This window comes from Chlorocebus sabaeus, chromosome 7 (genome assembly GCF_047675955.1).
Source record: "Chlorocebus sabaeus isolate Y175 chromosome 7, mChlSab1.0.hap1, whole genome shotgun sequence".
Taxonomy (NCBI): Eukaryota; Metazoa; Chordata; class Mammalia; order Primates; family Cercopithecidae; genus Chlorocebus; species Chlorocebus sabaeus.
In genome coordinates, this window is record NC_132910.1 from 101,939,919 (window position 1) to 101,967,041 (window position 27,123).

Sequence of the window (27,123 nt, forward strand, 5' to 3'; positions counted from 1 at the left end):
TGTTGACCTTCCTTTTTGAAGATGACTATAATCATCTGCTAGATGATACAAAATAAATTCTCAGCAATTATTAGTCAAGTTGCCATCCCCATAGAAACTAGCAAGTTCTACAAAAGGTAATATTTCTTCAGCTTCCTGCTGTTGGGTTTATCTATCCCTGTCCTTCTCTGAATCTTGTTAATACCAAAAAGGCTTATACAAGAAAATGGTTATCAAAGACTTGAAAAGTTTTTAAAGTGTTGCCTGGTTAAGGATTCATGAAAATATTGGGTAGCAACATTATACAGTGAAAAATAAACTAGACTTAGAATAAAAACACTAAGTTTGAATCCTGACTTGGACAATCATTTTATGACACTGGGCAAGTGATCCATAGATCTCTCTCAGTCTCACTGTCTTCATCTGCAAATGTAGGCAGTGATATCTCACAGAGGGTTGTTGCAATTATTAAATAAAATAATGTATGTCTCGGTATTTAGGAGAGCATTAGGTACACTGCAGAAGCTTAATATATTCAAATGTTTTTCCTTCCACCCTTTATGGACAAAAGCCACGTATGTCTTTTAGTTTATATGCTAAAATGTTGTGTGTCAGTTACAATGTTCTGTGCATGATGAATATTTAATAATGTGCTATGTTTGCTTTCATTTTAAATACACCTGTGTTATGCAGAATTTGGTTTTGAAATCACAGAGCCTGTAGTATTTTGATGCATGTTAAACATTTATACAGTGACAGTTAACCTTTTGAAAATTCTATTAAGTTTATACATTCACAAATTCCATGCAAATAAGTAAACAGCAGTAAAATAAATCTTATCAATGACAAGTAGAGCAGCTTAGTTTGACAAATCAAAGACAAGCTTTACCATCACACTCTCCAACGGAACAGTGAGAAGAAAGAAAACACACTCTCTACCTTCTGGGATATTTAATTGTACTGATCTTGGCAGCTACCTTACAAATGTTGTATTTTATTTACAAAATTTTTCACTCTCAAGGGAAGATGTTCTGTGAAGATTAAAGGAACAATTTTGCAACATGTGGCTGGGTCTTCATTCCGTACATTTTCGAGTCCTCCCCTGGAGCTGGCCCCTCGCCCAGCACTCCCAGCTGAGGCCCATTTCATCTGAGGAGCCCCTCTGGAGCCAGGGCATGACTTCCCATCTATGAGAAGCCTCCTCTGCATCCTTCTACACATTCCCTAACCTCTCTGGATCCTTTCAATGTGAAGCCTGAACTTCCAACTGTCAAGAGTCAGGGAAGCCAGCCCCACAACCTATTATAGTTTAGCCCCTAGCCCCAGTCTGCTTACTTCTGGCTCATATCATAGTAATCGATGCATGTGTCTCCTCCTTTCTGACTCCATCATCCCCATCCTGTATCTCCCCTTCCCTCCCTGTCTCCATTCCCCACTTAGCTCTGTGTTTTGTGATCTCTCTGTTCATTCCTGTCTGTTTCTACACACACACATGCATGTGCACATACTTGCATACACACATCTCAGTAACTTACGTACTAGAAACTAAAACAGCAAGTGCCATTTAAAATACCCTATCATGAGTTTAGATTCCCTTCCACTGCTGATTTTTCACTTACCTAGAACCATCTCTGAACCAACAGATTCTTCAGCCAGGTTCCCCGATGGGGTGGGCAAAACATCATCATCAAAGCTGATGAGATCGATGTCCCCCAAGGGCTTGCTCTGCAGAACTGGAACTGGGGGGTTGGCTGGGGGCCCTTCTCCCAGTGACTTGTATGCTTTGGCTTGTGATGCCCCTGTGAGTCGGGGAGGAACAGTGACAGGTTTCAGTGGAGCTGAAGGGTCAGTGGGATTTTCTGAGGAAACAGATTTCTTCAGCAGCAAAGGCCGTGGGGCAGGAGTTGGCACTTTCTTCCCACTGTCAGAGCTCTCAGCCAGGGGCCCTCTTCCCGGAATCTCAGGATTAACACTTCGTATAAGGCCAGGGTTTGGTTTCTTTGGCAATTCAGGTTTGGTTACTGGGATGCTTCCTGCTTCTTGCAGGGGAGGGCATGGGGTGAGTCCTTCCTTGGAGGTCACCTTGAGTCTGTTCTCAGTCCCAGAGTCCCACTCTCCAGAAGCTCTGCTAGCAGCTGGTTTGGGAGCTACAGAAGGTTTCCCTGAGGAAACAGTAGGCTTTGGAGGAAGTGAACGTGGAGTAATTTCTGGTTTCTTGGGCAGTCCTGAGGTTTCTATATTTGCCTGACCCTCAAACACTTTAATTCTGGAAACAATACTATTTTGGCTTTGTTCCGTGTTCATAATGTTCATCACTGTCTGACTGTCTGAGGTGCTAGCGTTGTCCAGCAGAGACTGGGGCCGGCCTGGGGATGACTCCTCTCCTATGGCTGCTGGGCTGATTTTCTGGTGACTTTGCTCTTTACTGTGAGAATCTCTGGGTATTGGTCTGAGGTTGCTTTTTGATCTTGGTTTTGGCACTGGACATCTTGTAGCACTGGGGTTTTCTGGACAATTCTGTTCTTCAGAAATATCAAAGACTATTAAAGGTGCCACATTCGTTGGAAGATTGCCAGATGAGACTGTTGGGAAAGGCTGAAGAGGCTTGAGAGGTGCCTGTAGTGCTGATGAGACCAAAACAAAACCAAAACAAATAAAAACAAGCCGTAATATTAACAATTTATAAGAAAAAAACACAGAAGATACACAGATTTAAAATTACATACCTGGAATATCAAGAGATTTTGGTTTCTTTAATTAGTTAAAAGTGATTCAAAAATGGAAATGTTTATTCTGCTTCCTGTAGGAGTGCTCTTCATATAACACATTTTTTTTTTTTTTTTGAGACAGGGTCTTGCTCTGTTGCCCTGGCTGCTGTACAGTGGCTCTAACACAGCTCACTGCAGCCTCACCCTCCAGTGCTCAAGCGATCCACTCACTTCAGCTTCCCTAGTAGCTGGGACTACAGGCACACCCCACCACACTCAATGAATTTTTGCATTTTTTTTTGTACAGATGGGGTTTCACCATGTTGCCCAGGCTGGTCTCTTTTTTTTTTTTTTTTGAGACTGAGTTTCACTCTTGTTGCCTAGGCTAGAGTGCAGTGGTGCGATCTCGGCTCACCTCAACCTCCACCTCCTGGGTTCAAGTGATTCTCCTGCCTCAGCCATCCTGAGTAGCAGGGATTACAGGTGTGCGCCACCATGTCCAGCTAATTTTGTATTTTTAGTAGAGACAGGGTTTCTCCATGTTGATCAGGCTGGTCTCGAACTCCCGACCTCAGATGATCCGCCTGCCTTGGCCTCCCAAAGTGCTGGCATTACAGGCGTGAGCCACTGTGCCCGGCCATCAGGCTAGTCTCAAACTCCTGTGCTCAAGGAATCCACCCACCTTAGTCTCCCAAAGTGCTGGGATTGAGCCACATGAGCCACTGTGCAACACTTTAAAAAAGCCTAACAGGACAACCACCCTTAGCACCCTATCAAGTATAAGTTGCTAAATATAAGATACTTCTCAGTGGGAATGAATGGAATCAGCAGTAATACCCACCATGAATTATACAGATAATGTTTTTGTGATATAAACTAGGGTAAGCACAAGAGATTGGGGCTGCAGTTTGTAAGAATGATCTATTACAATAATCACCACATACCCAAAAAAAGCAAGCACACAGTGATCACACTGACTGGGCAGCAGAGCTCAATGAATTATACACAAATTGCAAATTATTTTAAAGGCTGGAAGCCTACAGATTACTTCCCTAGAACTAGGTCAGAGTTAGGGAAGACAAATTACTTGCATTACTTTGAGGCAGATCGTTGTCTACTTCTGAAAAGTCAGTCTGAGTTGCAGAAGTAATAGTGTGCCTTGGAGTAGCAGCAGCATTATTATTATTTGTAGTATTAACTTGAACTTGGTTGATTTCTTTTATAACTTGTTCATAAGATGGTGGGAGCTGAAAAGTAAAGAAAGAAGATTTTAGACATCTAAGGGCAATAGCCAAGGTGTTGACAGTCTCACTGTTCTTAGCTTCGAATTTCATTTAAAAAATAAAATGCAAAGAGATAATGTAATGTTTATTCACCTCAGCAGGAACCAGCTCATTAGGCCTCCAAGAGCCAGCTGCAGATGGTGTAGGAAATCCCAATCCTGGGGGTGGGGTTCCTGGAAACCACGAGGCTGGCCTCAGCGGCTCAGCTGCCACAATGGTGATCTCTGGGCGCCTAGTGGACAGAAGCCTCAGTGAGGTTTTGCAGGATGGTAACAAGCTACTGTCTATCTGTAAATGTCCAAAGATTCATGAAAACCACCACCACCCAAAAAGTTATAAGAACTAACACAGTCACAGAAATGACCTGTCCGGCCTGGGCTGTCTCTGACAGTACACCCAGACAGGCTTCAAGGGAGCACATGACAATCATCCTCTATGACTTTGGCCTCAAAAAGTTAGAGCTGGACCCTGGGCACACTTGGCTCTGCCTTGGTTGATAAAAACTAAGTAAGGCCTATACGATCTCTTCAATCCAGAGCTATCTAGCCTTAGGGCAGACATGTAGCATAAGGTATAAAAGCCCACCAGTCAAATGGAATTGTTTTTCTGTTGTTATTATTATTATTATTTGAGACAGAGTCTTACTCTGTTGCCGAGGCTGGAGTGCAGTGATGTGATCTCGATCTTGGCTCCCTGCAACCTCCACCTGTCAGGTTCAAGCAATTCTCGTACCTCAGCCTCCCGAGCAGCTGGGATTACAGAAGTGCACCACCATACACGGCTAATTTTTATATTTTTAGTAAAGATGGAGTTTCACCATATTGGCCAGGCTGGTCTCGAACTCCTGACCTCAAGCAGTCTGCCCACCTCAGCCTCCCGAAGTGCTGAGATTAGAGGCGTGAGCCACCACGCCCAGCTTGGTTTTCTGTTATTATAAAGCGTATACTCTGAAATGAAAATTACTATTTAAAAAGAATATCCTCTTCTGCCTTACTTCATCTCTGTTACAGTTCACAGTTATGTTTAAGTGTTTTGGGTTTACATGTTCACTTCTAGACTTTGGGATGTGTCTCTGGGTTCATGGTCAGTTTTGTACATGATTTGATGATTAATCTTTAATACTGGAGAGCTGTAGTGATTTAGCATGGCTCCTTTTATCTTTTTCTTAATCTGATTCTACCTTCTCATGTTTAAAGTAATTAATTAATTTTGCAGAGACAGGGCCTTGCTCTGTTGTACAGGTTGGACTGCAGTGGCGCAATCACAGCTCACTGCAGCCTTGAGCTCCCCTCCCCTCAGCTTCCTGAGTAGCTGGGACTACAGGCACATGCCACCATGCCTGGTTAATTTTTAAAAATTTTTTGTAGAGATGAGGGCTCGCTATCTTGCCCAGGCTGGTTTCGAACTCCTGGCCTCAAACAATCCTTCCAAAGTGTTGGGATTAAAGGTGTAAGGCACTATGCCTGGAGCATGTTTACATTTTCTCTTCAACCTGATTTCCTAACAAACACCAACTGTGTGACCCTGAACAAATCAATCAACAGTTTTGATTGGAAAACTCAGTTTTCTCACGGGACATATATGGATGATAATACCTGCTCTGCCTTTCTCTAGCACTCTATGGAAAATAGAAACAAAAAAGCACTGTCATTATCAAAATTATGCATTACATACATACTCATGCTACACTGTGAAACAGTACAAGCTGATCATTGATTAAATTTGAACTGCACTCCCTAAAAACCTCTGCTTATAGCTTTTGTCTAAACAGTAAGAGTTATTAGTTAATAAATGTTAAGCATCGTATGTACATTAATTCTTATGACAACCTTGTGATGTAGGTATGATTAGCACCATTTTAAAGATGGGACAAAGAAGCTAGCGAGATTAAGCAGCTTGTCATCCAAGGTCATATGGTAGAAAGTGGTGGTCAGGATTTGAACTTGGTTCTGACTCTAAAGTCCTTGTCCTTCATTATTCTATACCATACTGTAAGAAATTTGACAGCTGGGACCATGACCTATAAAAACCTCTCTATCTGATTGAATATCATGATGTAATGTAAAAAAAAAAAAATCTGCCCATTCATTTAGCCATTTGTCCACTTCTCCCATTCTTTTATTTGTCCATCCATCCTTCCATCCATCCTACTGTCCATCTGTCCACTGGTCCTCCCTTCTATCTACCCAAATATTATCTCTTCTTCCTTCTCTTTTCCCTTCCTTTTTCCAAAAAGCCGTCCAGCCTTTATTCATCGTGCCTATCCCCTCTTTTCCTTTCTTTATCCTTTCATTCAATTTTCTATCCTGTCATCCATCCATTTGGTTAGGCAACAAGTACTACTACGCAGCATGAGGTACAAAGCATTTCTCTGAAGCAGTTACAATGCTTTACATGTAGCATTTGTTTAACAAACATTTAAAAAATCAACTTCAGCAAATAATTACACTCAAAAGAACATTTTCAAGCCTGTATCACTCATTCTCTCAAGCAAAGTCATCTTTCAAACTTATAAGTTAATTCAGGAGATATACTGATGAAGCAGAATATAAGAATACATTGCTTATGAAAGCAAAACATTTAACTTGCTACCTGATAACACACTTTTATTTCAGTTATTAGCCTAATATATGTTTTCCATTATAAATATAACCATACCTTCTGTCTCGATGAAGTTCACTCTGAATAGAAGTCCGAGAAGCTGTTGAAGAAGGAATAAACTAGTATAGTACAAAATTAGTACGTTCGGTAAGGGTTTAAATTTTTACAGATTACACAATTGGAAAAAGCTTATACTTGACATCATATAGAATGTATGAATTTTAATATCCTTAAATAAAAAAGTAAATCAAAATAATCATTTTACTGGCATAAAGTTAATTATGGTTATTTATTGGAGATTGCATAATATATAGATTTCAAAAACTCCCCAAAGAACATTCTGTAGTTGTGAAAATAATTTGAAGAATGAACAGAGAAAAGAAGACACCTATTAAATATAAATTGCATGGTTGGAGCATTAAGATGATGACATGAAGTAACAATGGGCAAAAACATTTTTAAACGTCTATTCCAATCTATATGACTATGCTTTCGTGAGGTTTGTTTATAAATCTATTGTAGAATGAAACTGGTCAAATTTCCATTTTTAGTCTAACTTATTTGAAATTTTATAACCTTTAAGTTGTTTTATTATTTATTTTAAGACAGGGTCTCACTCTGTTGCTCAGGCTGGAGTGCAGTGGCATGGTGTTCAGGGCTCAATGCAGCCTCAATTTCCCAGGCTCAAGTGATCCTCCTGCCTCAGTCTCCTAAGTAGCTGGGACTACAGGCACATGACACCATGCCCAGGTAATTTTTTGTATGTTTTGTAGAGATGAGGTGCTGCCATGCTGCTGGTCTCAAACTCCTGGGTTCAAGCGATCCTCCTGCCTTGGCTTCCCAAAGTGCTGGGATTACAGGGATGAGCCACTATGACTAGCCTTTTATTATTTAAATTAAGATATAATAATAAATGTAAAAGGTGTTCAAATCACTTTTATAAACGTGTTTATAGCATATATTATTATATATGCAGCACTGACTTTTTCCTTAATTCTCAAACTCAAGTCCTTAAGCTTGATAGTTAAAATTTTTTCCCAAATTTTACTTCAAAAGTAAACCAAGTCTTAATCAGATAATCTGGAACATATCACATATGGGGTCATTTTTCTTTCCTTTTCTTTTCTTTTTTTTTTTTTTTTTGAGACGGAGTCTCGCTGTCACCCAGGCTGGAGTACAGTTGCATGATCTCGGCTCACTGCAAGCTCTGCCTCCCAGGTTCACGTCATTCTCCTGCCTCAGCCTCCTGAGTAGCTGGGACCACAGGCAACTGCTACCATGCCTGGCTAATGTTTTGTATTTTTAGTAGATATGGGATTTCACCATGTTAGCCAGGATCGTCTTGATCTCCTGACCTTGTGATCCACCTGCCTCGGCCTCCCAAAGTGCTGGGATTACAGGTGTGAGCCACCGTGCCCGGCCCATACGGGGTCAATTTTTATGTAATAGAGACTATTACCTCTATTTTTCAAGGAACATATTCTAAAGATCTCTTTGGGGAAAAAAAATCTTCAAATACTATACTGTAAAGATTCGTGCACAAAGGAAATTTGTTTCAGATATAAACTATTTTAACCATTTGCTTTCATATCTCTGTAATACTCAACTTGTTCAATTCTTCCTATTTGAAAAGATTGGAAGCATAGATCTTTCCCCTCTCCTATTAACTTCTGCTTCTCTCCGAACAAGGAGGCTGTCAAAACTGGGGGAGGCAGGGGTGGAAGTGGAAGGTGGGAATGAAATTTAGGCCGGATTGGAGCCGTGACAGGTAAACCTCTGCTGGGTTGGCAAAGCAAACCTCCAACATCTGAAACCAAAACCCCGGGTTTACTTGGAGGATGTCCTCATATTCATACCATCAACTGGTTTGACTGACCATTAACTTTTTTTTTTTTTGAGATGGAGTCTTGCTCTGTTGCCCAGGCTGGAGTGCGGTGGCGCGATCTCGGCTCACTGCAAGCTCCACCTCCCGGGTTCACACTATTCTCCTGCCTCAGCCTCCCGAGTAGCTGGGACTACAGGTCCCCGCCACTACGTACAGCTAATTTTTTTTTGTATTTTTAGTAGAGACGGGCTTTCACCGTGTTAACCAGGATGGTCTTGATCTCCTGACCTCGTGATCCGCCCGTCTCAGCCTCCCAAAGTGCTGGGATTACAGGCGTGAGCCACCACACCCGGCCCATTAACATTTTTATCAGGAGCTAAACCAAGTTGACAGGGAGGCTGGAGCTCTGCATGGTGTGTCTGACTGGTAAGAATGGTTTCATTAAGTCAGAGGCCCACTCAAGTTTGCTACAATCACATCACCACCATTACTAACACTGAAATCAGCAGGGATAACACTTCTAAAGGCTTCATGTTATCGTCACAAACATACCTCTTCCACGGGGCATTTTTGCTGTGTACTATTCATGAGTGCTAAGGGAAAAAAAGAAGGGGTTATAGAAGAGGAAAGGAAGAGCAAAGAGTGAACCTAGTTGTCTAATCTTTAAAAGGAATTCAGGAGCATGACTGTCTTGCCATACCACTGTTTACCCCTGCTATGCACACTTACATGGAAAAGGAAAGTTGATGATCCACAGTTTCAGAGAGTAAAGAAATATTGCTGCAAAGATTTGTCTGTGCAGACCAGGATATCCACACACATAATCAGTCGAAAAACCCGCTGGTAGGTTTTTTTTTTTTTTTTTTTTTTTTTTTGAGACAAGGTCTCGCTCTGTCACCCAGGCTGGAGTGCAGTGGTGCAATATTGGCTCATTGCAGCCTCTACTTCCCTGGCTCAAGCAATCTTCCTTCCTCAGTCCCCCTAAGTAGCTGGGACTACAGGCATGCACCACTACACCTGGCTACTTTTTGTATTTTTTGTAGAAACGGGGTTTTGCTATGTTGTCCAGGCTGGTCTTGACTTCCTGACCTCACGTGACCACCCACCTTGGCCTCCTAAAGTGCTAGGATTACAGGCATGAGCCACTGTGCCTGGCCTCTCTGCAGTTTTTAACAACAGTTTTAAAAAATCTAAAAACTATTTTGCAAAATCAGTTTGCTACTTCAATAAGGATTGATTTTAAAGTATGAATAGTACTTAAAAGGTAATTCAGTAGTCGATTTACATTGTTTCAAATCAGCAACTTTAACTTGATTCTGCTGGTTCACACCAGAGGTCATTCGTAGCAGGCCCCCTGGCAGCAGAGTGGCACTGCTGCTGCAGAACACAGAGGGGTCTTGCAGTCGTGCTTACACATCTCCTTCGGCACATCCTTTGAGAATCACTGCTTTCCCCTCTCCTCTGATTTTTTTTCACACTCACTCATCTATGAAATCTTTCTTTTCTCTCTTGATCCTTCTGGAAAAACTGACACCTTCTGTCAGTGCTGAACAAGATTAATAGCTATAAACACTTTCGGTTTTTACCGCCGATTTTCATGTGTTGTCTTATGCTCTTTCTGCTAATTTCTCAACTATCCGGTTACATATCTCATTTTCACTTCCCCAGATTAAACAAATTTGTTGTAGTTGCCAGGAAAATCGAATTTGCCAGAGTGCCCATTTAGACAAGCATGTCCCATTTTACCTTTCTGCCATAAGCTGCTAGTCTTGTACGTTTTGGGTTAATGCCACAGAATAAAGGCAGTATTTTCAGTAAAAGTTATCCTATCATTTCACAGAATTATTTTCAAACTCTTCTTTCTTTTTTTTTTTTGAAACGGGGTCTCACTCTGTCGCCCACACTAGAGTGCAGTGGCGCGACCTCGGCTCACTGGAACCTCCGCCTTCCAGATTCAAGCGATTCTCCTGCCTCATCCTCCCTAGTAGCTGGGATTACAGGTGTCCACTACCGCGCTGGGTTAATTTTTGCATTTTTAGTAGAGATGGGGTTTCACCATGTTGGCCAGGCTGGTCTCAAATTCCTGACCTCAGGTGATCCGCCCGCCTCAGCCTCCCAAAGTGCTGGGACTATAGGTATGAGCCTATAGGTATGAGCTCGGCCTATTGTCAAACTTTTCTAGTTCAAGTGGTTAAATTCTAAATACAAAACATATTCATGTTAGAGTTGAGATGTAGATGTGTAGTATTATCACCAATAAATAATCTTCTTGAATTCCAGCAGGATCTCAAGCCTGGAAAGGCCCTCAGCTATCGACCTACTCAAACTTCACAGAGGAGGAGACTGAGATACAGAGGAGTTAAATGAATTATCCCAGGTCCAACAGCCCTTTAGGAGCAAGGCTAGGAGCGGTTTGTTTCTTGAAGCAGTTTAACTCTATGTGGAGCTAGGAGAGTGGGATGCTAGCTAGTCTTGATCTAAATAATTCAAAATTATCAATTAAATGATGTCAGAAGAAGTAAACACATAGAAAGATTATTAATTATACATACCCTTGCCATAGAACTATGAATGAATGATCAATGAACTATGAATGAAAGATCAATGCAAATCACAATAATACAAGAAACTTACTACATTTGTTTGGGACAGGGTATGAGAGTTAGACACATTTGACATGATAACAAGAACGTCTGTGGAATGGAAAGCTGAATGTCCTTGAAGTCAGGAAGCCAGGTTCATATCTCAGCTCTACCTTGTGAAGCCACTTAACCTTTCTGAGACTCAGTTTCACTAACACATGTAAAATGGGTCAACACCTACCATGCAGAGTGCTATTCTATAATGTATGGAAACAGTGCCTGACTTATGGTAGGTAAGCAATATTAACTAAGTCTGAATTTCAGAACATAATTTTCTCTTAAAAAGTTAATGAAAGGAAGAACGTAAAATTCTAGATGTATCCAATTAGGATACATCAAAACACTTTACCAAAAATATTCAGGACTCATAAGAATACATGCAAAGAAAAGGACCCCAATGCTTGACTGGAATCAGAATGATTATGAAATAAGTTGAACTACAACCAGTTAAGGAATATCACTTTGAAATGGGATAAAGTCTTTCTGCTTGCCAGGGTTAGATGACTGAGGTATGGGATAGTAACATATACATTTTAATGGGCTGGCTGAGATAAAAATTATTTACAGCTTTTTCTTATAGAATAGGCAAAAAGAAGAAAACAAAAGGGAAAGGCACAATTGTTCCTCATTCTGTATTTATATGTTATCATGAAAGGATCTGTTTGGCCTTCCTGCCTAAACATCAGGAATACAAGTTTACTTTAGTGTTTACAAAGTGACTGACAGAAGAATTAAAAGACAACTGAGTTAAAAACCAAAAAACACCAGCTACTTCAAAGCAAGGGTTTTCCCTTTGTTTCATATCCTCCTTCCTCTCTCTGCTAGGGCCCTGTTTCATCGTTTTCTCTTCTTTCATGGTTCCAGACTGATCCCTCCACTGACTGTTTCCCCGCTGCCTACAAATGTCTTCATGCTTCCTCATCCTAAGCATGGTCTTTCTTTAATTCTGCCTCCTCCTCAAACTACAGCCCATATCTTTCCTGTTCACCACCAAATTTCATAAGAGTAGGCTACCCTAGCCGTCCCAACTTCCACATATTCTATTCATGGTTGAAACTGAAGTGTGGCTTCCAACTTCAATATTTACTGAAACTGCTCTCTCATGGGTCTGCACTGACCTCCTAAGCGCCAGACACAAGAACCTGTTCTCAGCACCTTTTGCTTGGCCTGGCTGTAGTATTAAGAGCTACTGGTGATTCGCCTGTTCCTTTTAAAATCGCCTTTGACCTCTAAAACACAGCTGTCTCTTGTTATTTATTTATCTATCTATTTATTTATTTATTTACTTACTTACTCTGACCATCCCTTTTCAGCTTTTACTGCTCATGTCTTAGCTGCGCCTTGCACAGCATAGGGGTCTCTAGGTAAGCGAGATCCATCTTCGGGGATCCATGGGAATCACAGGTTGTGATTCCCTAACAAAAAAGTCCTGAAATCCAAGGGAGTTAAGGTAAGAAGCCAGGGAACAAAGGCAGGAGCCCTATGACTCAGTGAAAGGGGGCCTTTCACAGCAGGGCTGGGGTCATTGGGTCATGCATTTTTGCCTTAAGCCCCATGAAGGCATAGCTTGTCCTCAGATGTCAGTGTCTCCAAGATTCTATCCCTTCTCATCTTTCCTATCCTGTGTACTTTCTCCCTACATGTTTGGCTACTTCCAGGATTTTGCTTATAACTGTGATTACTCTAAGTTATATCTCCAGCCAATAAATTCTTACCTAAGTTCTAGACTCTAATTTTGTATTTAAATTATCTCTCTGCCCGTCATCACCTACCACCCCCAACCCAAGGGTTAGAAGGCATGAAACGCTATCAAGAATTTTTCATTTTTATATCTGAATTCTTTTCATCCTATACCATAGCATTCCCACATATTTATAGTTCACCAATGAAGCAAAAAAACGGAGTGGGGAAACATGGCATATTTTTCTGTATTGTCACCTTGTAAAATTTTCACTGGAATTGTTCAAATGCATGTTCTTCATGACCTGTGAATATCCTAAATTCATAGTAAATATTACAAATTATGGACCGGGCATGGTGGCTCACGCCTGTAATCCTAGCACTTTGGGAGGTCAAGGCGGACAAATCACTTGAGGTCAGGAGACCAGCCTGACCAATGTGGTGAAACCCCATCTCTACTAAAAATACAAAAATTAGCTGGGCATGGTGGTGGGTGCCTGTAATTCCAGCTACTCAAGAGGCTGAGGCAGGAGAATTGCTTGAGCCTAGGAGGTGGAGGTTGCAGTGAGCCGAGATCGCGCCACTGCAGTCCAGCCTGGGCGACAGTGAGAGACTCTGTCTCGGGGGAAGAAAAAAAAAAAACAAGTTATGCTTCTAAAAATAGGGCACATTCTCCTCAGGGCGGTAACCTCAGTTCACATAATGTGAAGAACATCTAAAATCCTATCTTTATCCTTTTCTAACACAGGCAATCCATGTTCTATTTTTAAAGGGACCTTTCCAGAGCCTTTTACTTAAAAAAGTGTTAAAATACCACACTAATAGCAAGTTTTGAAGTTTAACCAAGAGATAAGGACAGAAAATAGAAATGTTCCTTTCTGATGGGAATTCTACTCTTAGCACTTCTATCTTGATGTGGCAGTATAAGCCCGCCTTTATAGGCACTTATACAGTTAAAAAATAAATTGTAAAGAGTACCTGTAGAAACAAATGAACCACAAGGATTAATATTTCTTTTTTCTTTTCTTCTCTTTTTTGTTTTTTTTTTTTGAGACAGTTTCGCTCTTGTTTCCCAGGCTGTGAGTGCAGTGGCACAATCCTGGCTCACTGCAACCTCCGTCTCCTGGATTCAAGTGATTCTCCTGCCTCAGCCTCCTGAGTAGCTGGGATTACAGGCATGTGCCACCACATCCAGCTAATTTTTGTATTTTTAGTAGACAGGGTTTCACCATGTTGGTTGGGATGGTCTTGAACTCCTGACCTCAGGTGATCCACCTGCCTTGGCCCCCAAAAAGGTGCTGGGATTACAGGCATGAACCACCGCACCCGGCCAGGGTTTAATATTTCTTAAACCTGTAAGATATCTCTAACTCTAGAAAATAGTTACATAAAATTTATATTAGATCACAGAAACTAACTAGATAGGCAAATTAAAAAAAAAAAAAACAGATTTATACTATCACATTTGGGATTAAGAAAAAAAAAAAACCCAGCTTTGTTCTGTAAGAGAAAAACACAGTTCTGAGAAACTGGCTTATCAATAAATACAAGCTGAAAAGTAGCTGTTTGTCTGAAACGCTTTAATACTTCTTAGGAGAAGCTACTCTTGGGTTCTTTGTAGATGTGTCAGATACAATCACCTGCTGGAAATCTAAATCATCACTTAAAATTATTACAGAGGAAAATACAGACAAGGAAAAAACAAACTTACATCTCTTGATTACCGCTCTAATGGATGACAAGGGTCCTTGGCTAGAAAAAGAAAGAAAACTTATTATACATTCATTAATCCTTTTGAAAAGAGTCATTCATAAGGCCAAGTCATTTCTGGGATTCAATATGGTGCCAAGCCACAAGTTTGATACATTATTTACTGGCCTATCCTCTTTACAAATCAAAAATTAAGGAAATTTTAAAAATTACCTTTAATTTGTTTTATGGGAAATATATTTATGGTGTAAGTAAAATTTTGCCTTAAAATTGCTTTCGTAGCTGCTTACATATCTTCCAGTGAAAACCTGGATACCACTCGTAATTAGACAGCATTACATCGTGCTCAAAATAACTTTATTCCTTATAGCTCTTTTGTGTTTGACACTGAAATTCCTGTCTTCACATATCACATCAAAGTACATAATCTATATAGTCAATTTGACCTAAGGACCAACAGCATTTCTTCTTAAGATCAGAATTTAAAACATCACCACCTAAAAATAAAATAATCTTGTGAGACTTTCCCCTCTCCCTCCCAGACTCCCTGTCTCTCTCTCCCGCTTCTTTCCCTTCCTTTCTCCCCTCCTACGCAACACCCTGCTTCCTCTCTTGCTCTTCCGCCTTTCACCATGGGATGACATGGTGAAGACCCTCTCCAGATACCAGCCTCTCAATCTTGGAATTCCCAGCCTCCATACCCATGAGCCAATAAATTTCTGTTCATTATAAATTACTCATTTTGTGGTATTATAGAAGCACAAAATTGACTAAAACAATACTATTGTGCTATACAGGGGGAAAGATTAAGCTCTAGGAGGTCTCTGATACCATAGAGGACTGTAATATAAAGATACAACTGTTTACAGTAATACTGATTTTTTAAAGAGTGCTTGAAGGCTTTCTGTAAAACAGCTACTTGAAAAAAAGAATTGGTATAAGGTACAGGTGGAATGTCCCTCATCCAAAATGCTTGGGACCAGAATTATTTAAGATTTCTTCTTATTTTGGAATATTTGCATTATATACTTACCAGTTAAATATCCCTAATCCAAAAATCTGAAATCTGAAATGATCTAATGAGCATTTCCTTTGAACATTATGTTACTGCTCAAAAAATTTCAAATTTTGAAGTATTCTGGATTTTGGATTAGGGATACTCAATCTGTAATACGGAAGGGGTAACAGCCCTCTTAGTGAATACATCACAATCTCCTTGCTCACTACCACTGATTTGGCAGGGATAATATTATGAATTTAAAACATCCTTTGTTTCTTTTGTTAAGAAGGAAGATGTACTGATATGGATGGAACATGGAAGGTGTTACGGGTTGAAGCATATCCTCCCTCAAAAAGAAATGTTGGTGTCCTTACCAGTAGGACTTCAGAATGTGATCTTATTTGAAAATAGAGTCATTACAGATGTAAGTTAAGATAAGGTCATACTGGAGTTGGATGGGCCCCAATCCAACTTAACTGGTTCCTCAGAAGATGGCCATCTGAAGAGCCAAACCAAGGTACACCAAAGACTGTACCTCATGCTGGTCAATCTCCATAAGCTAATAAGCAAGGAAGAATTTGCCTATGAGTTTCAGAGGGGGCATAGCACTGCTGACACCTGATTTCAGACCTCAAGCTTCCAAGACTGTGAGATGGAGTCTCGCTCTGTCACCCAGGCTGGAGTGTGGTGGCACGATCTCGGCTCACTGTAAGTTCCACCTCCCGGGTTCACATCATTCTCCTGCCTCAGCCTCCCGAGTAGCTGGGACTACAGGTGCCCGCCACCACGCCTGGCTAATTTTTTGTATTTTTAGTAGAGACGGGGTTTCACCGGGTTAGCCAGGATGCTCTGGATCTCCTGACCTCGTGATCCGCCTGCCTTGGCCTCCTAAAGTGCTGGGATTACAGGCCTGAGCCACTGCACCCGGCCTAAAGGCATTCAGTTTTATAAGGGAAGCAGAGCATAAAAGTTTGGCAAATTTGCAGCCTGACAATGTGATAAAAAAGAAAATCCCGTTTTCTGAGGAGAAATTCGAACCAGCTGCAGAAATTTGCATAAGTAACAAAGAGTCAAATGTTAATCTCCAAGACACTATGGGGAGAATGTCTCCAGGGCATGCCACAGGTCTTCATGGGGCTCCTCCCATCATAGGCCCTGAGACCTAGGAGAAAAAAATGGTTTCATGGGCTGGGCTCAGGGTCCCTCTGCTGTGTGCAGTCTAGGGACTTGGTGCCCTGCCTCCCAGCTACCCCAGCTGTGGCTGAAAGGGGCCAACACAGAGCTTGGGCTGTGGCTTCAGAGGGTGCAAGCCCCAAGCCTTGGCAGCTTCCATGTGGTGTTGAGCGTGCAAGTGCACAGAAGTCAATAATTGAGTTTGGGAACCTCCACTTAGATTTCAGGGGATTTATGGAAACACCTGGATGTCCAGGCAGAATTTTGCTGCAGGAGTGGGGCTCTCAAGGAGAACCTATGGTAGGGTGGCACGGAAGGGAAATGTGGGGTTGGAGCCCAACGCAGAGTCCCTACTGGGGCACTGCCTGGTGGAGCTGGGAGAAGAGGGCCACCATCCTCCAGATCCCAGAACAGTAGATCCACTGACAGCTTGCACTGTGCTCCTGGAAAAGCTGCAGACACTCAATGCCAGCCATGAAAGCAGCTGGGAGGGAGGCGATACCCTGCAAAGCCACAGGGGTGGAGCTGCCCAAGACCATGGGAACACACCTCTTGCATCAGCATGACTTGGATGTGAGTCAAAGGAGATAATTTTGGAGCTTCAAAATCATTTTGGAGCTTTAACATTTGACCTGCCTCACTGGATTTCAGACTTGCATGGGGTGTGTAGCCCCTTTGCTTTGGCCAATGTCTCCCATTTGCAATCGCTGTATTTACCCAATGCCTGTACCCACATTGTATCTAGGAAGTACCTAACTTGCTTTTGATTTTACAGGCTCATAGGTGGAAGGGACTTGCCTTGTCTCAGATGAGACACTGGACTGTGGACTTCTGAGTTAATACTGAAATGAATTAAGACTTTGGGGAACTCTTACGAAGGCATGATAGGTTTTAAAATGTGAGGACATGACATTTGGGAGGGGCCGGGGTGACATGATATGGTTTGGTTGTGTCCCCACCCAAATCTCATCTTGAATTTTAACTGCCACAGTTCCCATGTGTCATGGAAGGAACTTGGTGGGAGGTGATTGAATTATGGGGGTGGGTCTTTCCTGTGCTGTTCTCGTGACAGTGAACAAGCCTGGAAGATCTGCTGGTTTTAAAAAGAGGTGTTCTCCTGCACAAGGCACATAAGTAGAAAGCATGATATATCCACTGGGGCAGTACAACTGTCGGAAGAGTAGGGAATCTGTTCTTATTTATTTATTTATTTATTTTTGAGATGGAGTCTCACTCTGTTACCCAGGCTGGAGTGCAGTGGTGCGATCTCGGCTCACTGCAAGCTCTGCCTCCTGGGTTCACGCCATTCTCCTGCCTCAGTCTCCCCAGCAGCTGGGACTACAGGCGCCCGCCACCACGCCCAGGTTATCTTTTTGTATTTTTAGTAGAGACGGGGTTTCACCATTTAGCCAGGATGGTCTCGATCTCCTGACCTCATGATCCGCACACCTCAGCCTCCCAAAGTGCTGGGATTACAGGTGTGAGCCATCGCGCCCGGCAAGAGTACAGAATGTGTAGTCATTTAGAGGTGTTTTCTTATATGTGTGAGCTGGCCAATTTACTTACTTGCTGGAATTGTTTCCTTATCTGTAATATGAGGATACTAGTGCCTATCTTTTGGCTTGTTGCTAAGACCGAATAAGAAAACTCTGTGAAATATATATCGTAGTACTGGGCACATATTAGAGTCTCAAGATATGTTAAATTTCCTACCCTATTTTCCAATATAAACATTTCTGTGGTTCACAATACATATGGCTGAAATTTTTGGGACTATCCTGCCATCACCAGTGAGTTAACCTATAGTTATTATAACCCTACCTTATAAATTTAAATGATCGGCATTTCTGCAGAATTATTATTTACCATTTACAATCATTCTGAGTTTCACAACACATACTTCTCATATACCCAATCTCCTATGAAGCCAAAGCAATAACAAAACCAAGAGAACAAACCTACAAGCTTTTGTGAACATTATATTTCCCCCATTGAAAACACAGACCTCTGTTCCTTTAGGTCATCCTTCTCAGGATGTTTCCCAGAAAATGGGCATGCTGATCAAGTAGCTATGTATATTTAGTTTCATATTTAACTCTATTAAAAAGAAATTCCATAAAAAGTTCAAAGATCTTGGAAAAGACTTTCAATCATGTTATTTATAACTACAACCAGTTTAAAAATCAGAATATGTTGCCCTGTCCTTCTCAATTCTTCTTCTTCTTTTTTTAAATCACACATTCCTGTCTTGACTCTCTAATTAGGCTGCAAGCTTCTCAAGGAGAAAGAATGTATCACGTAACATGTGCCCACTACTGGACTAATGTGAACTCTGCTCACAGAGAGAAAGAAATATTATAATTTAAATAGTACTAGTTATTCCACCCATAATCCACTTAATAAGCAAATCCCCAGGGATAATTTTGCTGCTGGTTTTGTTTTGTTGGACTCAATTGCCAGTTACATCTCACTGTGTGTACATCTTATCAAAAGTGTTTGGTCTAATGTTTGAAATAGTTGTTTTTTTTGTTTTTTTGTTTTTTTTTAAATATAAAATGTCATCTTGATGAGCATTTGGTGTTAACTAAAGAACAGCACTCACTTCTAATGGAAAACTGGCCAGGTTGACCTTATTTAGAGATGGTGCAGTAGACTTCACCAAGGCACTTAAATTGGCAATAAATCTTGTACGTTTAGTATCAATTAACAGAATTTTGGAAGTAATTCTGCATATTTGGTTTTCTCATTGTATACTTTCGTTAGAAACTGTCTCTTCATAAGTTAAGACTCTGGTAGTTCCCAAGCAACAAGCAGCACAAACTCTTCACTGGTATGCTGCTAAATTTCAAACCATGTGTAATATACAGTAACATACAGTGATGTTAATCAGATGGAACTTGTCTGAGTGGGTTATGTTACATGACATGAAACAGATACAACTTGGTTTGGGAAGAGGTATGGTGCATGTCAACCTAGCACCTAAAAAATGTGGCGTTTACTGCAACATATGAGCACAGAACCTAACCCTTTCAAATGTGAACACAGAAAGGTTAAGAACTGTGGGTCTGATGTATAACTGTGTTCAATGAACACCTGTTGAATGAACCAAGGAATCAATAACCAGAATAAACCTTTTCTGGGGTTATATCTTTCCTCCACAGTCAACCTAAGTGATCTATAGAAAGAGTTTATACAGAAAACCTAAAAAGACAAAAAGGGCTAAAATCTAATCCTCTCTTTTCTAGATGTGTAGCAGTATAGTAGGATTAATTTTTTTTTTTTTTGGTCACTCAGCTCTGTCACCCAGGCTGGAGTGCAGTAGCATGATCTCGGCTTACTGTAACCTCTGCCTCCTGGGTTTAAGTGATTCTCCTGCCTCAGGCTCCCAAGTAGCTTGGATTACAGGTACCCACCACCACGCCTGGCTAATTTTTTTGTGTTTTTAGTAGACGTGGGGTTTCACCATGTTGGCCAGGCTGGTCTTACACTCCTGACCTCAAGTGATCCACCCACCATGGCCTCCCAAAGTACTGGGATTACAGGCATGAGCCACCACCCCCAGCCAGTAGGATTAATTTTTATGATTAGGAGTTATTTGTTGGTAAAAGGCATAAAAAGGATAGCACAGGTCTAAAGAGGTGTCTACTAAATGCCAGGGAAAAAAAAAAGAGATAAAATATAGACAAACATATGGTAGTTTCAGTTTGAAGCATCCACAACATCTACAGACTGATTTTTCAAACTTTTGTCTTTTTCAATTCTCCTGCCTCAGTCTCCCAAGTAGCTGGGATTACAGGCACCTGCCACAATGCCCAGCTAATTTTTTGTCAATTTAGTAGAGATGGGGTTTCACCATGTTGGCCAGGCTGGTCTCGAACTCCTGACCTCAGGTGATCTGCCTACCTCAGCCTCCCAAAGTGCTGGGATCACAGGCATGAGCCACTGTGCCGGCTAAACTTTTGTCTTATTAGCTGATGATTTCTTTATTTTTCATCAAACGAGTAATGTGCATTTAACTGTTAAGAGTTAACTTTAATTTTCAGCTGGGCATGGAGGCTCACACCTTTAATCCCAGCACTTTGGGAGGCTGAGGCGGGTGGATCACCTCACGTCAGGAGTTCGAGACCAGCCTAGCCAATGTGGTGAAACTAAAAATACAAAAATTAGCCAGGTGTGGTGGCACATGCCTGTAATCCCAGTTATCCGGAAGGCTGAGGCATGAGAATCACTTGAACCTGGGAGGCGGAGGTTGCAGTGAGCCAAGATCGTGCACTGTACTCCAGCCTGGGCGACAGAGGAAGATTGTCTTTAAAAAAAAAAAAAAAAAAAAAAAGGCCAGGCGTGGCAGTGGCTCACGCCTATAATCCCTATAATCCCAGCACTTTGGGAGGCCGAGGTGGGCAGATCACGAGGTCAGGAGATCGAGACCATCCTGGCTAACACGGTGAAATTCCATCTGTATTAAAAATTAAAAAAAAAAATTAGCCAGGTGTGGTGGCGGGTGCCTGTAGTCCCAGCTACTCGGGAGGCTGAGGCAGGAGAATGGTGTGAACGCTGCAGGCGGAGCTTGCAGTGAGCCGAGATTGCGCCACTGCACTCCAGCCTGGGTGACAGAGTGAGACTCTGTCTCAAAAAAACAGAAAAGAATAAAAGAGTTAATCTTAATTTTCAACCAAGAAACCTAATGCCTATGCTATTCCGGGCATTGGGCTGGGCACCAAAGAAAGATGATTAACTAGGACATGGACCCTGCCCATTGGTGCTCATGGTCTAGTGAGAAGCCTGTAGATAAGAAAAGAGCTTATGATTTGAATTTCTGCTTTTCTTAAAATTAGAACATTTATATATTTTTTAAATCTTTTATCAGAGAGGTATTTTTACATATTAGTTCCTCTACTAGAATATAATCTCCTTCTCAGGCCATATACATGTTGGAATGATGTTGCACATAAATCCTAAATTAAAAAAATAATTACAGCAAATTTTAAAAAATTGAGGCAATTTAAGGAGTCATCTTGACACGCCCAGATTCCGTGCCATAAAATACTTTAGATCATATGTAAAGAAAAACTTTCTGAAAAAACAACTGACTCATCCAGTTACACCCTACTCCCTACTTAACAATGACTTTAAAATATGTGAAGAGAAGTTCTTAAAAAAAAAAAGAATTTTCTCAAACCTGTCATCCTGGTTTCAAAAACTATACATATGCAAAGGGGTGACACATCCATTCGGACACTTTCTTAGAACGTTTGAGGAAAACCTAGTATAAGCTGCTGCCACAGACATGAGACTGGCAAGGGAACACTGCCTGGCAAGAGAAAGTAGGACACAGGAAGCTGGGTGGAAATTCAAACAGGAATCATTTGGTCATATCAAAAAAGGAACATCAAAGGCAGATGTTTTCTACATCACAGTCCATATTTAGAGTCTTAACATCTATACATACAATAAGAAACAAATCTGGGCAACATAGTAAGACCCCTATCTCTACAAAAAAAAAAAAAAAAATTAACTGGATGTGGTGGTGCGTGCCTACCCGTAGTCCCAGTTACTTGGGAGGCTGAGGCAGGGGGAAGGCTTGAGCATGGGAATTCGAGGCTGCAGTGGGCCAGGATGGCACCACCACAGCCCAGCCTGGGCAGCAGAGAAAGATCCTGTCTCAAAAACAAACAAACAAAACATAAAACACAAAGTAAAAGCCCTCTGTCCAGGGACGAAAAGGGAAGGAGAAAAGATACTAGCTTATCACTACCTAGAAAAATCTGCTATTTATAGTATTAGTTTTTTTTTGTTTTTTTTTTTAAATTAAACATATACTGAATACTCCAATATGCTGGTTCTCATCAGAACATAAAATCTATTTTTCTTGATGGGACTTAATTAAATTAAAAAGCTTCTGCACAGCAAAAGAAATAATCAGCAGAGTAAACAACCCACAGAGTGGGAGAAACTCTTCACCATCTATACATTCAACAAAGGACTAATATCCAGAATTTACAAGGAACTCAAGTCAGTAAGTAAAAAACAAACAATCCCATCAAAAAGTCGGCTAAGGGCATGAATAGACAATTCTCAAAGGAAGAGATACAAATGGCCAACAAACATATGAAAAATGCCCGATGACATTAATTATCAGGGAAATACAAATCAAAACCACAATGTGATACTCCCTTGCTCTGCAAGAATGGCCATAATCAAAAAATCAAAAAACAATAATAGATGTTGGCATGGATGCAGTGAAAAGGGAACACTTTGACACTGCTAGTGGGAGTGTAAACTAGTACAGCCACTATGGAAAACAGTGCAGAGATTCCTTAAAGAACTAAAAGTAGAACTACCATTTGATCCAGCAATCCCACTCCTGGGTATCCACCTAGGTATCGCGCACTGCACTCCAGCCTGGGTGACAGGGTGAGACGATCTCAAAAAAAAAAAAAAAAAAAGAGTTAACCTTAATTTTCAACCAAGAAATCTAACGCCTATGCTATTCTGGGCATTGTGCTGGGCACCTTAGGGTAAAATAAGTCATTATACCGAAAAGATACCTGCACATGCATGTTTATAGCAGCACAACTCACCACGCCCAGCCTTCTAATTTACTTTGAATTCGTCAGAAGGGATAGTTGTATGGCCTGGGTGTCTAATATCTACTGATGATGTGGCAATCAAAATCAGCAGGAAAATTCAAATGTTCCAGAAGCAGCTAATATTTGGAACTAGGTTAGCAACAAATGTTACAAACAAAGGGGTGCGTGCATGCATGTGACTATTTGGGAAGATGCCTTAACCTTAACATGTGATATTTTCAAATGAGAGCATATTCATCTCAATTAACCAGTGCAATATTCTGTAAAAAATAAAACCCTACTATTAATTCTAAAACATATGAAAAATCAGTGTGTTTAGAAGGCAGAAGGGAAAGAAAAAAGGTGAGAACCATGATTTTGTTTCTCTCCATTCTTTACGAGATTAAAATAAAACTACTGTAAGGAATAATAGTGGTCATTTTAAAATGTAAAAACAAATACATATTTAAAGCATCTGAAAATGATCAAACCATTAATTAAATGACACTTCTAAAAACTTAGAAATTAGGTCAGTTTGAAGCCAAGGCTTTATGTGAAACAGTGAGGCAGATACTTTTTTAAAAAGCAAAATTTACATGTTATTAATAAAAATGCACAAATTATTTAAATTGTTGTGACACTGTAAGATTTTTTTCCACATCACATAACTTTAAAAAAAATGTATCTTTCAGGCCAGGTGCGGGTGGCTCATGCCTGTAATCCCAGCACTTTGGGAGGCTGAGGTGGGTGGATCACGAGGTTAGCAGATTGAGACCATTGTGGCTAACAAGGTGAAACCCCATCTCTACTAAAAATACAAAAAATGAGCCAGGCCTGGTGGCACACGCCTGTAGTCCCAGCTACTCGGGAGCCTGAGGCAGAAGAATCACTTGAACCCAAGAGGTGGAGGTAACAGTGAGCTGAGATCATACCACTGTACTCCGCCTGGGTGACAGAACAAGACTCTGCCTCAAAATATATACATATAAATATATATATATTTATATATATTTATATATAATATATAAATATATATTTCTTTATACATTATATATAAATATATGTCTTTACATATTATATATAAATATAAATATATTTCTTTATATATAAATATATAATATATTTCTTTATATATTATATATAATATTTATATTTTATATATTATATATAATATATATAACATATTTCTTTATATATTATATATTTATCTTTATATATTATATATATTTATCTTTATATATATTTTATATATATCTCTCTCTCTTTCAAATGTGAATGCCCTAGTCACCCATTTCTTAGTTTGTATCACTTGATCAAAGGTTTTAGGTTAGCTAAGCCCTCCTTTGACCTTTTAGAGGCTCGTACATCATTACATTTCTAGCTTTTCACCAAATATCTAGTGATGTCTAAGCCAAAATAAAATACGTTCAATCAATGGTTGAGAAAATAATGAAGCAACAAATATATACATAACAGCAAAACTTAAATTCATAAAAATGCATAAATTATTTAATTACCAATAAAAACAAACACATTTTAAACACTTATTTAATTGAGTCTTTCAAAAATAGGCAGTTCTTAAGGAGTTACTGTTATAAAGCTGAAGGCTTTAACCAAGAATATAAAGGCAACGTGGAAACAGCTGAATTCATTCTTAACAATCGAAGATTTGTTCTCCTCTGGAAATTGCAACAGAAACTTCAGCAGTGGGTAGGCACAAAACCTTTACTCTAAATATTCAACAATTTCTCCATGACACAAGCAGGGCTAGCAGCCTTCCCACCAGCTAGTATCTCTTTTTTTTTTTTTCAAAGTCACTGGAGAACTTTCCCATTAGATACCAAGAACATATTTGGTAGCCCAAGGACATTAAAGTGATTTAAAATTATAAATACCAATAGTTACATGAAATTACCCAAAAGATACAGCAAAATTCTAGATTTGGGAGCTCACTAATAAGTATGTTTTAGGATATTATTAATATATGATGTATCTGAGGATACCATCATTTAAGGGGAATGACTGACTGTTCATTAGGACTATAGACACTGAGTCTGAGTACATCTGTCCCCAAACAAGCAGTTCTCTTTTCAGGATATTTAAAAAGATTCACAGAGAGGAAATGTGCCTTTTATCAGCCTCAGTTTAAAGAAGCAGACAGGAGAGACGTAAGAAGGTACAGCAGAGAATGTAGTAGAGAACGGCAGGTATCGAATTGAGCAGAATAAAGGATGGGGCACAATATTGTGGGTGGACAGAGCAAGGTTCCAGATATTCTCAAAGTAAGGACTCTGCCTGAGAAATGACAAAGTTCATTTGGCAGCATACTTTGAAATAACTGGCCTGCTGCACAGGGGGGCATATGCTGTCCCATCCCCACTCATTCCCTCTTCTTTCCTGCCACACTGGAAGCATTTCATTCAGCTATTCTCATCTAGCCTCCCCTTGTGACAAGCTCCATCCACTGTGAAATGGCCTGAAGTGCAGACTGTGCCAAAGCACAAGAGTATGCATGACCAAATGACACCGGAATCCATATCTACAAGGTAGATAAACAAGTCCCCAAACTACAAAATAGTATAATCCCAATATTATTTGTAAAATCTTACTTTAAAAATATATATATTTCTTTTGCTATGGTCTGAATGTTTGTGTACCCATCAAATTCATATATTGAAATCCTAACCCCCAAGGTTTTGGTACTAGGAGGTGTGACCTTTGGGAAGTGATTAGGTCACAAGGGTAGAGCCCTCATGAATGGGATTAATGTTCTCATAAAAGAGGCCCCAGAGAGATCCCTTGCCCTTTCTGCCATAAGAGGAAACAGTAAGAAGACACTGTCTATGAACCAGACTGCAAGACCTCATTAGACAGGGAGGGAGTCTGCTGGTGTCTTATCTTGAACTTGCCAGCCTCCAGAAGTCTGGATTTTTTTGTTTGTCATTTATAAGTCACCTGGTCTATAGTATTTTGTTACAGCAGCCTGAATGGACTAACACATACATACATACATAAACACACACACACACACACACACATACACACCCCACACACATACTTGTATAATTACATTTATACAAAAAAAGTGAGAATGCATCTACCCAGTGATGTGCTGGAGCCAGCTCATACTGGCTCATGTGAGCTGACAATTGAATTTTCAGAAGTTTTGCAAGCCAGTTGTTAAATATAACCATTATGAAAAATTAAGTTATATACACTTACAATTAAAACAAAGCTAATATTAAAGATTCATCATTTCCTACTTATTTTCTTAAACTTTACTACTGCTAATGATGTGCTACTGTGCATCTCGTCCCAATCCATCACCAGCGGTATCATATTGGTAGCTTTAAATTGGCCATGGTGGTAATATTTACACCACAAAACTGGCAAATTAGGGCTTAATTTATCATTTTATTGACTGTCTAAATTTAAGAAAGTGACAAAGAAAATGTGAGTAATAATGCACGTTCAACCTAAAAGCATGTTATATGTGGCGCTGTTACATTATGACAAGAACAAAAAAACTGAGGAAACATTCTTCCAGTATTTGAAAACTATCATCTGAGACAGAAAAGAGGTTGCTAATGCAATTGACAAATGAATAGAAACCTTGACTTATATTTTGGTTTTGGTTTTTGTTGACACATATTTTGTTTCACGTTTATCTTACTCATTAATATAAACAAACATATCAACTAACATTCATACTGGAATTACACTCACAGAGCAAGTTGCTCACATTTATCACCATACCACCGCACAGACCCCAGATGTTAACAATAGTTGATTCTAAGAGGTAGAGAATTAGGAATGATTTGTCATCTACCTGTGTCTCTGAATTTTTCAAGCTTTATAATTACTTTAATAATTTGTATGCTATTTTTAAAAATTGCTATAGCAAAAAACAAAGCAAAATAAATTCACTGGTTCATGTCAAATTCATGACCTCT

General features: G+C 40.1%; 1 protein-coding gene across 12 annotated transcripts in view; it reads right to left on the reverse strand.

Annotated features, from left to right (window-relative positions):
* SH3D19 (SH3 domain containing 19) overlaps window positions 1-27,123 on the reverse strand; it is a 195,416-nt gene that overhangs the window by 50,572 nt on the left and 117,721 nt on the right. For 3 of the 12 annotated variants that reach the window (XM_007999983.3, XM_037992819.2, XM_007999988.3), the window contains exons 3-7: window positions 14,430-14,470; window positions 6,629-6,671; window positions 4,064-4,202; window positions 3,784-3,934; window positions 1,599-2,603 (exon numbers count right to left, since the gene is read on the reverse strand). In XM_007999983.3, coding sequence (XP_007998174.3) covers window positions 1,599-2,603; window positions 3,784-3,934; window positions 4,064-4,202; window positions 6,629-6,671; window positions 14,430-14,470 — 1,379 coding nt within the window. Of the gene's footprint in view, window positions 1-1,598; window positions 2,604-3,774; window positions 3,935-4,063; window positions 4,203-6,628; window positions 6,672-8,948; window positions 8,990-14,429; window positions 14,471-22,942; window positions 23,026-27,123 lie in introns of those variants that run through there. The other 9 variants (XM_073017673.1, XM_073017672.1, XM_037992799.2 and 6 more) reach the window with 5 other exon arrangements.